Raw genomic sequence first — 17,166 nt, 5'->3', positions numbered from 1 at the left:
ATGACGCCGTGCGCTCCTGCTCTCAGCAGGAATCCAGGCCGCGGTTCCACGGACCGCTCAGGGCTGTGAAAAACGGCCGTGTGCATTCGGCCTAAGAGTGTGAGCTCTTGAAACAAACCTTAGTGGGGGCAGTGTAGAGATATTACTGGTGAATATTAAAGGAGTTGTCTGAGGTTTTCCTCATTAATATTTGAGGGTGTCAACAAAGACTGCCTTTCCCCTCCCCCTGCTCTGCAAAGGGAGTAAATAAAAGTGCTGCCCTGTCTGTAGTCTGACTGCGGGCATACTCATGTTGTACATGTGGGACCACAAGTTCCAGCTGTACAGTACAATGACATTGCTGATACAGACAGGGTCTTCCCCCTACCTGTTCTTGTGCAATGTTCTGCAGACAGCAGAATGTATCCTCATAGCCAGCAGAAGAGTACAGAGAAGAGAGCTCCTCCAGTTTTTGTCAGCTCTGTGTTTGCCGGGTGAGGAGGGAGGGAAGATCTTGTCCACAGCATTTGTCTCTTCACTGCCTAGAGAAGAGGAAACTCTGTAGCTGCTCAGTACCTGAGGCAGAGCCTCCAACCCTGAGTCTGTGCTGCTGATGGCAGAAGGGGTTAAACTTTGCTGAAGAACCCAGGGAGAGGGGAGACACAGGGCAGTGCAGGGGGCGTGGCTTGTTGCTCCAACCAGCACAGCCTTCACAGTGCAGTGCCCAGAGGCAGACCTGCTCCCTCAGGCTTGTACACTAAACCTCATCAGAGCAGGGGAAGAAGCTGACATCACAGGTCATATGACGATCCGCTAACTAGAGAGAATAGGGCCCCTGTAGATGAAGTAAGTGAATTGAAACATACAAAGAACAAATAAATAACTTGGACAACCCCTTTAACAACTTAAATAGCTTAGTTATTTCTGTATTGGCTGCCCAGCCACACCCACACATCACATGAACTCCAGTGAGAGTGCGGGGCGGAAGGGGGGTGTAGAAGAGTACAAAACTGAAAAAAGACAAATGATAAAAACAGATATTCACCTGGGAGAAGTTTGTACATTCCCCAGCACTTTCCAGGCTGTCATCTGTGTTTTCTTCCTCCTGTCGTACATCGTAAGCTTCAGGATAGTGGTATACAGGTGGAGGTTGTGGTTGTGTGTCTTGATCTATAGTAAATTTCAGAAGATCAAAGTACCAGAGCCGTGGTATATACACTTCATCACCAGAGGCGCCAGACTGAATTGACGACTCTACTTTCTTTAATTCCTTTTTGAACACTGTTCGCAAATTGGCAATCTTATGTTTAACAAGTTCTATGGTCGCTGAGGGACAAACTGACTTACAAAGACCGAGTAGTTTTTCATAGGCTTCTGTCTTTTTCTGTCTGTTGGAATAATCAGAGGACTTCACTTTCCATAAGCATGGAAGAGACCGGTACATTTCAATGAATTCGATTAGGAAATCTGGATTCATTAGGCACTCCGTCGACATTTTCTTCTTTGCAATAATCACCTGTATTAAAACAAATGATACAAACACTTTATCACCACTGTAAGAGACATTCGTGTACGGCTCTGGAGCATGAACAAAGCCCAAAGTTACCAAAATGATTGTATAGTAATTCCCTAACATTATATTAACTACCTTTTATTGTTAGTTGTCATTGTTCCACCAATGAGAGCAATGCTCTTGAAAAATAAAAGCACAAGCAACGTGTTATTCAATGTCTTTTCTAGTTGAAGTGTCATTCTGTCCATTACACGAGAACTACACAGTACTTTAGGGTACATTAAGATGGGACAGATATGCCAGAGATTTGCCACCATGGGCTTGTACTTGGAAAATCTGCTGCGTTTTACAGTACCAGCAAAGAGGATGACATTTTTAGAAATCATAAAGATATCCAGATTCTACAAAAACATCTGCAGCAAGTCAATTTACGCTGCAGATATACACCATGAATTTCAGGCTTTGCAGAGCAAAGGGTGAAATCTGAGACAAATCCAAAGCTGAATTTAACCACCTAACTGTCCAGCTCAGGCAGTGGGAAAAAGTAGCTAACTGGAGTGGGGAGGGCTGCTTTAGATGCTGCTATCTCCTGAATGGTAGAGGCTAGAAACATGCTGGTCTTGTTTGAAAGCTGACATTCCAAGCTTTCAGACAATAACAGAATGACATCAATATGTTCAGTACAGGGGAAGATATCACTGATAGAAATCGGGATGCTGTGAATGCAGCTGAAAGTGAAACTAAAAGCAGGTTTTTCCCATGATTATTCCCAACTCAATTTCTAACAGTGATTTTTCCTCTGTTGCTTGGACGTTAGCTGTCATTTTGGTATGGAATGTCAACTTTCAAACAAGACCAGTTGCATGTTTCTAGCTGGTACCATTCAGGAGATAGCAGCATCTAAAACAGCCCTCCCACCTCCAGTTAGCTACTTTTTCCACTGCCCGAGCTAGACTCCTGCAAAACAGTTAGGAGGTTAAAGGGGTTCTTTACCTTTTTTCTTACTGATTGGTGGGGGTCCTGTTTGAGAAGACAGTAGCGCCGCAGCCTACTCTCAGGCCGGTGATGATACGGTCATTGATCACGTGGCCTAAGAGAAGCTTAGACCCATTGAAGTGAATTGGGCTGAGCATGATACCATGCATAGCCATTATATAATGTACAGTACTGTGCATGATAAACCGTGAGAAAGCAGTGGTGCTCACAGGTGCCCCGGGGCCTTCTCAAACAGCTGAGCGTCGTGGACCCCCACCGATCCAAAGGATAGATCATCAGTGAGAAAGAGGTAAACAAACCCTTTAAATCAAAACGGTGTTGCCATACCCTTCAAGGGGATGTTCAATGACAAACACACGCATATTGAACAATATGGGACGTCCAGAGATAGCCAAGTACATCACCTGGTTCTCTGACAGTTCCATAGGGTTGAATAGAGCAGAAGACACATGTATGACTGCCACTCAATTCAAACAGGGAAACATGGTCCCACCGTTCTTCTGATTAGTGGGGGCCCCAGCAGTCCAACCCCAACAATCAGACATTTATCTTTAAAGGCTTTATCACACAAAAATGATTTATCACCTATACATCCGTGATAAATAACAGAATGCAAGGGAATAGGGAGGTCCGACTGCTGGGTTTCCCCCCATGACCCCAGACGTAGCACTCCGTCAGACCAATAGAGTGATGAACTGACTGTTGTTGGCCCCCAGTGATCTTTATCAACTACCCTGTGACAGGTAATATAAGGCCTCTTTCACACGGGCGTCATATTTTTGGCCCGGATAAGAGGCGTGTTCGTTGCGGGAAAATGTGCGATTTTTCTGCGCGAGTGCAAAACATTGTCATGCGTTCTGCACTCGCGTGAGTAAAATCGTGCATGTTTGGTACCCAAACCTGAACTTCTTCACAGAAGTTCGGGCTTGATGTTCTGAAGATTGCTATTATTTTCCCTTATAACCATGTTATAAGGGAAAATAATACATTCTGAATACAGAATGCTTAGTATAATAGTGCTGGAAGGGTTAAAAAAAATAAAAAAGTTAAATCACCTTATCCTCTTGATCGCGTAGTTCCCGGTCGGTCTCTTCTTTAGCTGTGGGCTAAATGACCTGTGGTGATGTCAGATCACATGCTCCAATCACATGGTCCATCACCATGGTGATGGAGCATGTGATCTGACATCACCACAAGTCCTTTAGCCCACAGTTAACTTTTTTATTTTTTTATCCCTTCCAGCACTATTATACTAAGCATTCTGTATTCAGAATGCTATTATTTTTCCTTATAACCATGTTATAAGGGAAAATGATACAGTGAATAGACTGTCACCTAGAACCCATGCGTGAAAATCGCACCGCAACCGCACTTGCTTGCGGATGCTTGCGATTTTCACGCAACCCCATTCATTTCTATGGGGCCTGCGTTACGCGAAAAACGCAGAATATAGAACATGCTGCGATATTCACGCAACGCACAAGTGATGCGTGAAAATCACCGCTCATGTGAACAGCCCCATAGAAATGAATGGGTCAGGATTCAGTGCGGGTGCAATGCGTTCAACTCACGCATCGCACCCGCGCGGAATACTCGCCCGTGTGAAAGGGGCCTAAGACTCTATAAAGTAGCGTCATATGTAAATCCCTCTGTTGCACATGTATTCATTGCAGTTATCAGACAAAAGTCGCAGTCAGGACAAAATTCTTTTTTTTTTTTGTTCTAGTCGTACAATGAGATGATACTGATGACATTAATAGCAGGCCATGCTCATCCAAGCTTTAAAAGGTGGCTATGTGATAACTGAGCACCCATGTATCTTTCCCTGCAGCAGCACACCTGCTTTTTATATATGGGGACACAGAATGGCACTACATTAAGATTAATGGGAACCTGTCACCTCAAAAACGCATAAAAAACAGCCAGCATTACCTCATAATAGCCTAGTCTGTTAACAATCATATGTTTGATTCGGTAGTCTGATGCTCCATAGATTCAAAAAACGATGTTTTAAGCGCCATCAGCGCTATCTTGCCATTCAACTTGAAGTCAAGGGGGAAGCGTCTTTCTTGCTTCAAGTCAAGGTAAGCACGCCCCCTAACCGTCCCCTCTCTTGTTAGATTAACAGCCTGCAGTGCGGCCAAGATCGCATAAGTCTCGCGCATGCGCCGCTGGAACCCGGCTACCAGCAGCAGCCAGCGACAGAAACACACCTTACCAAGGAGCACACTGCGCATGCGCGAGACTTATTCGATCCTGGCCGCACTGCAGGCTGTCAATCTAACAAGAGAGGGGACAGTTAGGGGGCGTGCCTACCTTGACTTGAAGCAAGAAAGACGCTTCCCCCTTGACTTCAAGTTGAATGGCAAGATAGCGCTGATGGCGCTTAAAACATCGTTTTTTGAATCTATGGAGCATCAGACTACCGGATCAAACATATGATTATTAACAGACTGGGGGCTACTATGAGGTAATGCTGGCGGTTTTATATGCATTTTTTTTGAGGTGACAGGTTCCCTTTAAAGGGTTATTCAACCCCTATATTGCCACTTAAAATGCCCGGCCCCTCATACTGGTTATACATACCCTGCGTAGCTTCTGATGAACAAACGGCCAGTGTGGCATGGATCAAAACATCTGTGTGGGGTGGACTTGTGTGAATCAACGCTAAGCCAATAGCAGGCCGGCACGGGAACGAGCATTGTGGGTGACACTAGGGGGGCTCGTCCCCATTGCAGCCTGCTATTGGCTGACCCCCCGGGTATGTTTTGATCTGTGTTACGGGGAGATGCAGAGACGGCCATGCGGGCGACACAGTTGCCAGGGAGTGGGGCAAGTATAACCTGTATGAGGGGATCGGGCATTTTGGGGTTAGATAACCCCTTTAATATGCTATTTCCATACTCTCTCTGAATGAAGTGGCTACATCACCAAGGGGGTCAAGGCACCTCCATTCTCGACATAGGTGCAGGTCCAAAGGTGTTACCTGAATCTGTCAGGTGACGAGCGGCGCGCTTTCATGATGATGGCCGCCTAATCATACTGGGTAAGCGACCTTATTGACCACAGGTGCAGTTTAGATATTTATACCCCAACAAGTACTAGTGTACCGTAGCCTCCTGATGAAGCCAGTGGGTTGGCGAAAAGCGCCCCGAGGTAGCAGCCGTGTGTCGGGGCTGCGGTCTTTGTATCCACCACGGGTAACTGAGTATGACTATTTGTCTCTTATTACTGCTATCCATCTGTGTTCAGGGCTTTGCCCTGGCATACTGGCTCTATATTTTATTTTTTTTTGCCAGTTTTGAATTGCACTATTTTTCCTTGAGGTTCTCAGGGTTTAGATGCTCACAATTGGTTAGCAGCTAGACACCATTGTGTCTTGCCATCCCGACAGTATCAGATTTAAGCTTTTGGTGTATGTCATATTTGTTATGATACTGTGATTTATATTTGGTGGGTACTTTTTTACTGGGAGCCTCCGGCCCGTCTTTGTAGACAGAGGTTTGGGTGGGTTTTGTCATCTTTCCCCATTGTTCGTTTTCACCTTAATATATGTTTAATAAACTTTTGTATTATATTTTATATATTATGTTTCATGTGTATTTGTATACTCATGAAACATAAAATATCCCTTTAAACAGGAGCACAGTACACCGTCCGGACCGTACATGATTCGCACACAATATACAAAAATGTTTGGATCTTGCAACTAGGGAGGATACGTTCTCATGCCACTAGAGATTCATACATGAAAAAGTATGGCAGCATCTCCCTCTGTAATCAGATCTCGTTAATGATGGGATGCTATTGGCAATACAGGCAGAAAGACTGTGCGAAACATGCAGAACGTGACCCTAGCCAGGCTCTCCATAGATGCACACACATTTCATGGAGCATTCGTCTCCGCATCAGCCTTACAATTGATCGGACTGCTGCAGAGATGGGAGGCCGAGGATATGGATCAGGTCCTTCCTGAGGTGAGCGGTATGCCTACAGGCCCTCCCTTCCCCCATAAGGCCCGATTCACACAGGATGCTTTCACTTGGTACTGGAAAAGAAAAACACAGTTGCCAGAAGGTTGGAAACTTATGAACGCTTATTTGTACGCAGCGCACAGAAAAAAAGGGACCGAACATAGATGTCCCGTGTGCGCAAATGATAGGTGTCCTATTCTTATCCTATTGTATTGCGGGTGAAAATAGTCAATTCTAGTAATGGGGGAAAGGAATAAAGGGGGGAGGATTTTGGGGGCATGGGCCTCAACCATGTACCCCACCCGCTCCACAAACACCCCAGTGACAGCAGGACAGAGGGCATGAGGCAGCTGCTGATGGTTCCCATGGCCTTATCCCTGGGAGCCCAGTGCGGGCTATGGCACCGAGGTGCCAGCTTACTTCATGAGGCTCCGGGAAAAGCTAGGTGAAATAATAAGCCTACCCTCAGGGGACGCCGGCTCTGCCCCCGTGTCGTGCAGGATGAAGCGGGGACAACATAACGCACACATATGCCTGCCAAACTTCCCCAGCAAACTTCGCCGTAGGGAGAAGCCTCCCGTCCGCTGCTTCCACAGACCCTGCCCGCACCCCGGGATTCCAATGCCAGCATCACCCCTATCTTCTAAGCTTTTGCTCCATTTTGTTTTCCCTCATACCTCGTACTGGTGATCCTTTTCACAACTAGCCACTCAGCCATGTAACCCCGCCCCCGGCAGTCACGGGTTCTCCGGGTCATGACTGAAGGGGTGGCTCGGGCGCATCTCTCAGAAACGTTCCTCGTAGCGATATCTGCTGCCCAGTGTCCGCATGGACGTGGGCACCTAATAAACGATGTAGTCAGTGCCCGCGCCTCTCAGTCTGAGGGAACAGCCCTCGCTCACAGCGCACATGCACCCTGAGTGGCCGCCTTCCTTCCTCTCACGTCACTAGAAGCGGCCGCCTGTGTCATCTCCCCTTACACGCGCGATATCTTCTCTACACTGTGGCGGGAGCGTTGACAAGACCGAGGATTCATCATGTTCCCTTCTCCCCGTGCTCAGGCTGTGACCACAGCCCGGCGACCCCTCGGAGTTCGTGGCCCCGCTGGAAGGAAGAGTCTAGGGCCCCCCGGCAGCTCTTCGCCCTCTACAGTGTTTTCCCCCTCTGGGCGTAGGGTCACCATCGGTGGCGTGCGGTGAGTGCGAGCTGGGTATAGAGTGCGTAGCCATAGTCATGGGGGGAACCGCCGGCAATGGCTGCCCTTCTCATCCTTCACTGCCTGTCTAGCAGACTTCTGGCGCTGGTCGGGAGCCGGGGTTGCAGATTCCTTCACATTTGACTGAAAAAAATAACAGCGCTGTTTACTTTATCAAAACTCTGCACCCCATAAAAAGTAAGGGTGTCCTCACGCACTGCAGGTGCCGATCTTGTTGCAGATTACATCCCCCATTGAAATTAATGGAGACACTCTGCTGTGGAAAAGCTGCAAGACATTTCCACAGCCGAATGTTATTCCCACTTTGGATCACAGGGCCAGGACGGTCTTTGTCACCGCGTTTCAAGTCACCCTTAAGCCACATGCACAGGACAGTGGGAAAAAAATGTCCATTAAAACCGGACATTTTTAATGGATGTTTTTTTTTTCACGGTTGTCCTTTCTAAGGGTACTTTCACACTTGCGGCAGGACGGATTCGGCAGGCTGGTCACCCTGTCGGATCCGTCCTTCTGCTGTTTCACTGTGCCGCCGCTCCGTCCCCATTGACTATAATGGGGGCGGCGCTCCGGCGCGGTGCACGGCGAAAGGCCGCCGGACTGAAAGTCCTGCATGTCCGACTTTTTAGTCCGGCGGTCTCTGACCGTGAACTGCCGTAATGCGCCGGAGCTCCGCCCCGTCCCCATTATAGTCAATGTGGACAGAGTGGCAGCGCGGCGAAACAGCGGAAGGACGGATCCGTCCTGCCGCAAGTGTGAAAGTACCCTAAGGCTACTTTCACACTTGTGGCAGAGTGATCTGGTAAGCAGTTCCGTCACTGGAACTGTCTGCTGGATCCGGCAATCTGCATGCAAACGGACAGCATTTGTAGACGGATCTGTCTCACAAATGCATTGCAAGAACGGATCTGCCTGTCCGTTTGTCATACAGACAAATGGATCCATTTCTATTTTTTCATTTTTTTTCAAATTTTTAAAGGTCTGTACATGTGCAGATCGGAAGGACTGATCCGGATCCGGCACTAATACAATCCTATGGAAAAAAATGCGGCATTCAGGCATGTGTTCAGTTTTTTGGCTGGAGATAGAACCGTAGCATGCTACAGTTTTATCTCTGTCCTGATCAGTCAAAAAGACTGAACTGATGCATCATGGACGGATTGCTCTCCATGGGGATAAAACTGATCAGTTATTTTCCAGTATAGAGCCCCTAGGACGGAACGCTATGCCGGAAAAGAAAAAAACGCTAGTGGAAACGGACGTTAAAAATGGACCCAAGATAGCGCATGTTCTATTTATCGACGTCCCTTTTTCAGACAGTCAAATAAACTGCTATGTGAATAACCCCATAGACTATCATTGGTCTTAAAACGGACGTGTGATGGCCTAAGTGGGGTGCATCAGACATCACTGGTGCCTGTTGTGCGGGTTCGGCACAGTGTTATGGCTTCCATTCATAATAGAAGCCACAAGACTAAGTTAAGGGTGCTTTCACACTTGCGGCAGAGGATTCCGGCAGGCAGTTCTGTCAGCAGAAATAAAAGTAGAGAGATCCGCTCACCTCTATTCCCCCAAGGTAGGTGCACCAACCAAAATTTGAGAACACCCCTCAAAATGGATAGGGATATAGTAAAAATGTATGGATGAGCACTCGTATATGTATATAGGACACAATTTATTCATAAAACTTACAATAAAATAAGATCACAATAAAAATATGCAGTGTAAAAGACAGTATAGTAAAAACAATACAATAGGGAAAAAAATCAATAGATATACCGTACTGTCATTGGGCCGAGGCTGATGACCCAACATCCTCACTAGGGGTGCACCGAAATTTCGGCGGCCGAAAATATCGGCCGAGAATGCACCTAATCTGCTTCTGCCGATATTTTTACATATCGGCCGGAAATAGCGGGGAGGGACTGGGAGGAGGAGCTGGGGGCCGGTGCGTTCACTGTGCTCCGGCCCCCAGCTCCAGTAGTTATAAAATGTTGTACAATTAATAAGCATTCTATTAATTTGGCCCCCCTCTGCAGTATTACATTCAATACAGCCACATCCTACTCACAGGGCTGTGCTGGCCGGCCGGGCAGACGAGCGGCAGCGTCACGACTGACGTCACATGCCTGCGCCGCCTCCTTCATTCAGAAAGTAGGCCGGGCACATGACGTCAGTTGTGATGCTGCCGCTCCTCTGCCCGGCCGGCCAGCATTAAGATGACAGCCCTGTGAGTAGGAAGTGGCTATATTGAATGTAATACTGCAGAGGGGGGCCAAATGAATAGATTTCTTATTAATTGTACAACATTTTATAACTACTGGAGCTGGGGGCCGGAGCACAGTGAACGCACCGGCCCCCAGCTCCTCCTCCCAGTCCCTCCCCGCTATTTTCTATTAATCTATTAATTCTACAATGGGGGCTGTGGATGGCACTGTTATGGGGTGGGGGTCTGTGGATGGCACTGTTATGGGGTGGGTGGGGGTCTGTGGATGGCACTGTTATGGGGTGGGTGGGGGTCTGTGGATGGCACTGTTATGGGGTGGGTGGGGGTCTGTGGATGGCACTGTTATGGGGTGGGTGGGGGTCTGTGGATGGCACTGTTATGGGGTGGGTGGGGGTCTGTGGATGGCACTGTTATGAGGTGGGGGGGGTCTGTGGATGGCACTGTTATGGGGTGGGTGGGGGTCTGTGGATGGCACTGTTATGGGGTGGGTGGGGGTCTGTGGATGGCACTGTTATGAGGTGGGGGGGTCTGTGGATGGCACTGTTATGGGGTGGGGGGGTCTTTTAAAAGTATTTGGGCAAAAAGGCAGTTTCGGTTTCGGTCAAGGGGTATCCTGAATTTTCGGTTTCGGTTTCGGACCAGAATTTTCATTTCGGTGCACCCCTAATCCTCACCTTGGATTTTCAAACACAGGTCCGTTGGGTCCCGAGATTTATGAGTTTGTTTAGACTTAGAGGATGAATGAAGCAGTCAGCCTCTGCTCAATTCGGCACATTCCTATAATTTCGTAGGCATATTAATCATACACCTATACTTAAAAAGTTTCCACCTATAGTGGTATAATCGGTCCTATTTTTGGATAAGAAACATAAAATTGTGCTAAAATGCCACTGATGATCCTGTATCAGTTCAACATATGTTCTGGAATAGCGTTCCGCATATACAAAGTTTCCTTTATGTTTATTGCTTTTTACAAGATGTGACCAGTTCCTTTTATATCTATAAGATACTGTTGCAATTTCATCAAAGTTGGATTACTGAGAACAAGTCCTTGGTGTATCTTTCGGGTACAGTTCGTTATTTCCCCTTATATTTTTTAAATGTAGCACCTCATGAATCCTTACCCACTATGTGGGCTTACCTTTGCCTGTAGTTTGGTGGGGCTTGCGAATGGATGTGTACTCCGCGTCCCGGTTGTAGAGTTAGTCGCGTCCCACGTGTCTCACAGCTGATTCCAAGATTCGACTTGGTGTGAGGATCACGTATCTTTCAGGCGCAGTAGATGACGTCTTGAGGTTTTTTTTAATAGAAAGGAGAAGTTCTTTTTTTTTTTTTCTCTTTAAAGTGCACTTGTATCAATAGAAGCGGGGTATTTGTCCAAGGTCCTTCACCAGAAGCGTTTCGGGGAGAGACGCTGTCCCCTTCCTCAGTGGCTTACCCCGATTCTGTAGACCATTGTATTTTATACTCCTTATCGGTCTTTCTCAAGATTCGTCCTGGATCTGGATTATGTTCCAAAAGCTGGTCTGGATCTAGTGTTTAGATGTCATTTTATATCCTTGCGATTTACTTGCGGTTTCAATGCGGCATTACTAGTGGTACTTGAAACATATGTGTACAATAAATATATAAAAAAGATCTGCGGTTTATCTGCATTTTTTTCAGATAGATTGCGTTTTGACTTTCATTGGCATTCTTATAATATATAGGGTCTATTTTAGGCGTTTCGCATATGGAATGATGTTTGTAGTTCCATAACTTCTTTGTGACTAGACGGTGTAGAAAAGGGGAGGCCCACGTGGGGTAGAGGGACAGTTGCAGTGCTGATAAAAACAGCCAGACATGCAACTCTGCATCGACACCCAATTTTCATATAAAACTTGGGTGGTCCGTGTGGGGGGTCTATGCAGAGTTGCATGTCTGGCTGTTTTTATCAGCACTGCAACTCTCCCTCTACCCCACATGGGCCTCCCCTTTTCTACACCGTCTAGTCACAAAGAAGTTATGGAACTACAAACATCATTCCATATGCGAAACGCCTAAAATAGACCCTATATATTATAAGAATGCCAATGAAAGTCAAAACGCAATCTATCTGAAAAAAACGCAGATAAACCGCAGATGCGTTTTTAGTCAAGGATGACTCTGAATAGACCTACTTGTAGAGGGAAAACACCCCGGATATGAAAGCTGTAGGAATCTGCAATTGGTATCTATATATGTCTTTTTTTAATGATCTTTTTTTATATATTTATTGCACACATATGTTTCAAGAACCACTAGTAATATTTAGTGGAGTGATTTTAATAAAATAGTGTGAATGATATATAGTGAGATAGAAACAAATTTCGTATATAGAGGATAATAATATGAAAACAAAACATCATAAAGAAATAATTCCAAATGCATTTAATCATAGACTTAAAATGGCAAATGCAACAGAGAAAATGCATCTTTGAAAAAAATGCCGCATTGAAACCGCAAGTAAATCGCAAAGATATAAAATGACATCTAAAAACTAGATCCAGGCCAGCTTTTGGGACATAATCCAGAACGGATCTTGAGAAAGACCGATAATGAGTATAAAATACAATGGTCTACAGAATCGGGCTAAGCCACTGAGGAAGGGGACCGCATCTCCCCGAACGTGTCTGGCGTAGAACCATGGACAAATACCCCGCTTCTATTGCTACAAGTGCACTTTAAAGAGAAAAAAAAGAACTTCTCCTTTCTATTAGAAAAGACCTCAAGACGTCATCTACTGCGCCTGAAAGATACGTGATCCTCACACCAAGTCGAATCTTGGAATCAGCTGTGAGAGACACGTGGGACGCAACTAACTCCACAACCGGGACGCCGGCACACAGCGCGGAGTACACATCCATTCACAAGCCCCACCAAACTACAGGCAAAGGTAAGCCCACATAGTGGGTAAGGATTCGTGAGCTGCTACATTTAAAAAATATAAGGGGAAATAACGAACTGTACCCGAAGGATACACCAAGGACTTGTTCTCAGTAATCCAACTCTGATGAAACAGTATCTTATAGATATAAAAGGAACTGGTCACATCTTGTAAAAAGCAATAAACATAAAGGAAACTTTGTATATGCGGAACGCTATTCCAGAACATATGTTGAACTGATACAGGATCATCAGTGGCATTTTAGCACAATTTTATGTTTCTTATCCAAAAATAGGACCGATTTATACCACTATAGGTGGAAACTTTTTAAGTATAGGTGTATGATTAATATGCCGACGAAATTATAGGAATGTGCCGAATTGAGCAGAGGCTGACTGCTTCATTCATCCTCTAAACAAACTCATAAATCTCGGGACCCAACGGACCTGTGTTTAAAAATCCAAGGTCAGGATTTTGGGTCATCAGCCTAAGCCCAAAGACGGTATATCTATTGATTTTTATTTTTTTTTCCCTGTTGTATTGTTTTTACTATACTGTCTTTTACACTGCATATTTTTATTGTGATCTTATTTTGTTCTAAGTTTTATGAATAAATTGTGTCCTATATCTACATATATGAGTGCCCATCCATACATTTTTACTATAGTTCTGTCAGCAGGTCCAGCAATCCGGATGCAAATGGATGGCATTTGTCAGACGGATCCGGTGTCATCTGGAAAAACTGATCCGGTATTTATTTTTGTCACAGATTTAAAGGTCTGCGCGGACCGGAAGAACGGATCCGTCAGTGCGGCAATTTGAAATCTGGATTTGCACTGATACGTTTCAATGGAAATGAATGCCGGTCTGGCATTCCGGCAAGTGTTCAGGATTTTTGGCCGGGGAGAAAGACAGCATACTGCAGTATTTTCTCCGGCCAAAAAACCGCAATTAGACTTACCGGTAATTCCGTTTCCTTGAATCCACCATGACGGCCCACATTGAGATTGACCCTTGACCTCTGTAGGGGCAGGAACACATAGAGAGTTTAAGAACCCCCCACCCCTCCACCTCCTCAGTGCTTCACAATTACCCGAAAAGGTGGAACAAACGTAAAAGGATATTGATCCATACCCTTAAACTCCTGCATGAATATGCAACCTAAATCCAAAAAATCTTTTTTTTTTTTTTTTTTATATTTTATATATATGTTTTTTTTTTTTTTTTTTTTTTAGGGACGGGGAATAGTATGGGCCGTCATGGTGGATTCAAGGAAACGGAATTACCGGTAAGTCTAATTGCGGTTTTTCCATTTCATCCACCATGACGGCCCACATTGAGACATATCAGATAACTAAATGGGTGGGGATATCGCCTGTAGAACCTTCCGGCCGAAAAGAGCTTCATTTGCGTCCGGAAGATTAAGACGATAGTGTCTTACGAAAGTATTAGCACTAGACCAGGTTGCGGCTTTACAAATCTGGTCCAGCGAGACCCCTCCTTTCTCGGCCCAAGAGGAGGATGTGGCCCTAGTAGAATGGGCTTTAACATTACCAGGACAGGGTTTGTTCTGGATCTTGTAGCAACATTCAATAGTGGATTTGATCCATCTAGCTATGGAAGACCTGGCTAACTTCTTTCCTTTATTCTTCCCTGAAAACTGAATAAGGAGATTGTCGTCCACCCTAAAATCTCTGGTAGAATCCAGGTAACGGATAACTATGTCCCTGACGTCCAGGAGATGTAACCTATCACTAGACCCTGCCTGATCGGACCTAGGGATAGAGGGTAGGAAGATCTCCTGCTCTAGATGGAAAGGAGAGACTACTTTGGGGAGAAAGCCTGGGTCGAGAGTTAAACGGATGTGATCCTTGTTAATTTGGAGGTAGGGCTCTCTACATGATAAAGCCTGGATCTCCCCGATGCGTCTGGCTGAGGTGATGGCGATCAGAAAGGCAGTCTTAAAGGAAAGGTGTTTTAGAGAGATCTCCGATGAAGGTGCAAAAGGAGGTTTTGTTAAGCCCTCTAGTACGGTGTTAAGATCCCAGGTCGGAATTCTGGATCTCAGGGAGGGTCTCAACCTAGCAACCGCTCTGAAGAACCTCCTGATCCATCTGTGGTTGGCCAGGCTACAGTCATAGAAGGAGCTTAGGGCAGAAATTTGGACCTTCAAAGTACTAGGTCTAAGGCCTAACTCAAGGCCGCACTGTAGAAAGTCCAAAATTCTGTTGATGGGAGGAGAGGTGGTGTCTGGGCGCTCAACTCCTAACCAGGAACAGTATTTCTTCCAGATCTTGAGGTAGATGGAGGAGGTCACCTTTTTCCTACTTGCCCTCAGAGTACATATCACCTTTTCCGAAAGTCCTCTGCTTCTTAGTGTCTCGCTCTCAGGATCCAGGCTGACAGCCTGAACATGCCTGGGTCTGGGTGAAGAAGAGGGCCCTGGACTAGAATGTCCCTCTGGAAGGGAATCTCCCACGGATCCTCCAGCGATAGCTGTCTTAGGGTGGAGAACCAACTTCTCTTTGGCCATAGAGGGGCTATCAGGATGAGAGTAGTCGGTTCCTCCAGAAGCTTCTGGACAATCCGAGGTAACAGTGGTATTGGGGGAAAGGCGTAGGCTAGTCTCCAATTCCAATGTATTGATAGAGCATCTATTGCCCATGGATTGTCTCCTGGGTTTAGGGAGCAGAAACAGTCTACCTGCGCATTTTTCCTGGTGGCGAATAGGTCTACCTCTGGACAGCCCCACCTTTCTGAGATCTTTTGGAAGATCTTCCTGTTCAGAGACCATTCTCCTGGGTCTACTGTCTCTCTGCTCAGAAAGTCTGCTACTGTGTTTTCGCAGCCCTTTAGGTGGATGGCGGACAGAGATAAAGTGTTTACTTCTGCCCAGGAGAAAATTCTTTTTGCTATCTCGCCAAGAGGCCGTGATCTTGTTCCCCCCTGGTGACGCAGATAGGCCACCGTTGTGGTGTTGTCTGACATTACTCTTAGATGTTGTCCTTTTAGAAGGCACTCTCCTTTTAGTAAAGCTTCCAGGACTGCGTAAAGCTCTCGGTAGTTGGAAGATCTGTCTCTTATTTCGGCAGGCCAGGTACCCTGTAGAAGATGATCTCCTATCTTTGCTCCCCAGCCTCCGAGGCTTGCGTCCGTAATTACCTGAATGACGGGATGATTCCGCCACTGAAGGCCCCCTAGCAGCCTTCTTTTTACTTTCCACCAGTCCAAATCTGTTTTTACAGACTGAGGGATACGAAAGACCCTGTCCAGGCTTAACTGTTTTCCGTCCCAGATAGTTAGGATCCAATTTTGGATTATTCTTGTGTGGCTTTGGCACCAAGCCACCGAGGGGATGCAGGCCGTTAGGCTTCCTAGGAGACTCATGGCCTTTCTGATGGAGCAGTTGCGAGCCTTCTGGAATGTTCTGACTTTCTCTATCAGGGCAGTAGCTTTGTCCTGAGGGAGGAAGGTCATCAGCCGAGACGAATCTAATTCCACGCCCAGGAACTTTATTCTTGTGGACGGGGTTAGGGTGGATTTTTTTATATTTATAATCCATCCGAGGCTCCTTAAGAGTTCCGAGAATCTTTGGGTTGCCGAAAGGTTTTCGGATTCTGTCTTGCCCAGGATTAAGAAGTCGTCGAGATAAGGTATAATTGTGATTCCTTCTTGACGAAGGCAGGCCACCATCTCTACTACGATCTTTGTGAAGACCCTGGGGGCCGAGGAAATACCAAAAGGGAGGGCGACATACTGGAAGTGATGTATAGACCTGTCTGGACCTCTTAGAGCGAACCTTAAATACTTTTGGGAAAGATGATGGATGGGGACGTGGTAGTAAGCGTCCTTCAGATCGATTGACGACATGAATGCTCCTTTTGGGATCAGAGGGATTGTGGATGGGATGGTCTCCATCCTGAACCTCCTGTATAAGATAGACCTGTTTAGGGGTTTTAAGTTTATTATCGTGCGAAAGGATTGATCTGGTTTTTTTACTAAAAAAAGACTGGAATAGAATCCTCTTCTTTCCTCTGGTATAGGAACCTTTCGTATTACCCCTAGCTCTAAGAGGTCTTGGACGCCCTGCCAGATTTTCGGGAGATCTGATCTGCTCTGAGATGTGATGCAGTATCTTTTTGGGGGGACTGATGTGAACTCTATCCTGTAGCCCTGGGAGATTATATTTAGCACCCAGGGATTTGAAGTTACCCGACTCCAGGAGGATAGAAAACCCATCAGTCGCCCCCCTACCCTGGCGTCATTGCTGCTTCGGTTGCCTATTCTGGGGATTGAGGATAAAGCCTCTTCCTCTCCCCCCTTTTGGATAACTCCATCGGCCAGACTTCCCTTTCCCCC

At 46.2% G+C, this 17,166-nt stretch overlaps 2 protein-coding genes across 5 annotated transcripts in view; one reads left to right on the top strand and one right to left on the bottom strand.

Moving 5' to 3' along the window:
• LOC122936099 overlaps positions 1 to 7,276 on the bottom strand; it is a 50,344-nt gene extending 43,068 nt beyond the window's left edge. For 2 of the 4 annotated variants that reach the window (XM_044292120.1, XM_044292117.1), the window contains exons 1-2: positions 7,140 to 7,276; positions 1,025 to 1,495 (exon numbers count right to left, since the gene is read on the bottom strand). In XM_044292120.1, the coding sequence (XP_044148055.1) occupies positions 1,025 to 1,474 (450 nt within the window). In that variant the 5' untranslated portion in view covers positions 1,475 to 1,495; positions 7,140 to 7,276. Of the gene's footprint in view, positions 1 to 1,024; positions 1,496 to 6,406; positions 6,537 to 6,925; positions 7,116 to 7,139 lie in introns of those variants that run through there. The other 2 variants (XM_044292119.1, XM_044292118.1) reach the window with 2 other exon arrangements.
• Positions 7,277 to 7,488: 212 nt separating this feature from the next.
• NUP133 (nucleoporin 133) overlaps positions 7,489 to 17,166 on the top strand; it is a 279,976-nt gene continuing 270,298 nt past the window's right edge. The window contains exon 1 of the mRNA XM_044292116.1: positions 7,489 to 7,657. Within this exon, the coding sequence (XP_044148051.1) occupies positions 7,500 to 7,657 (158 nt within the window). The 5' untranslated portion in view covers positions 7,489 to 7,499. The remainder of the gene's footprint in view (positions 7,658 to 17,166) is intronic.

Source organism: Bufo gargarizans, chromosome 4 (genome assembly GCF_014858855.1).
Source record: "Bufo gargarizans isolate SCDJY-AF-19 chromosome 4, ASM1485885v1, whole genome shotgun sequence".
Lineage (NCBI taxonomy): Eukaryota > Metazoa > Chordata > Amphibia > Anura > Bufonidae > Bufo > Bufo gargarizans.
This window is presented reverse-complemented; position numbering and strand designations above follow the sequence as displayed.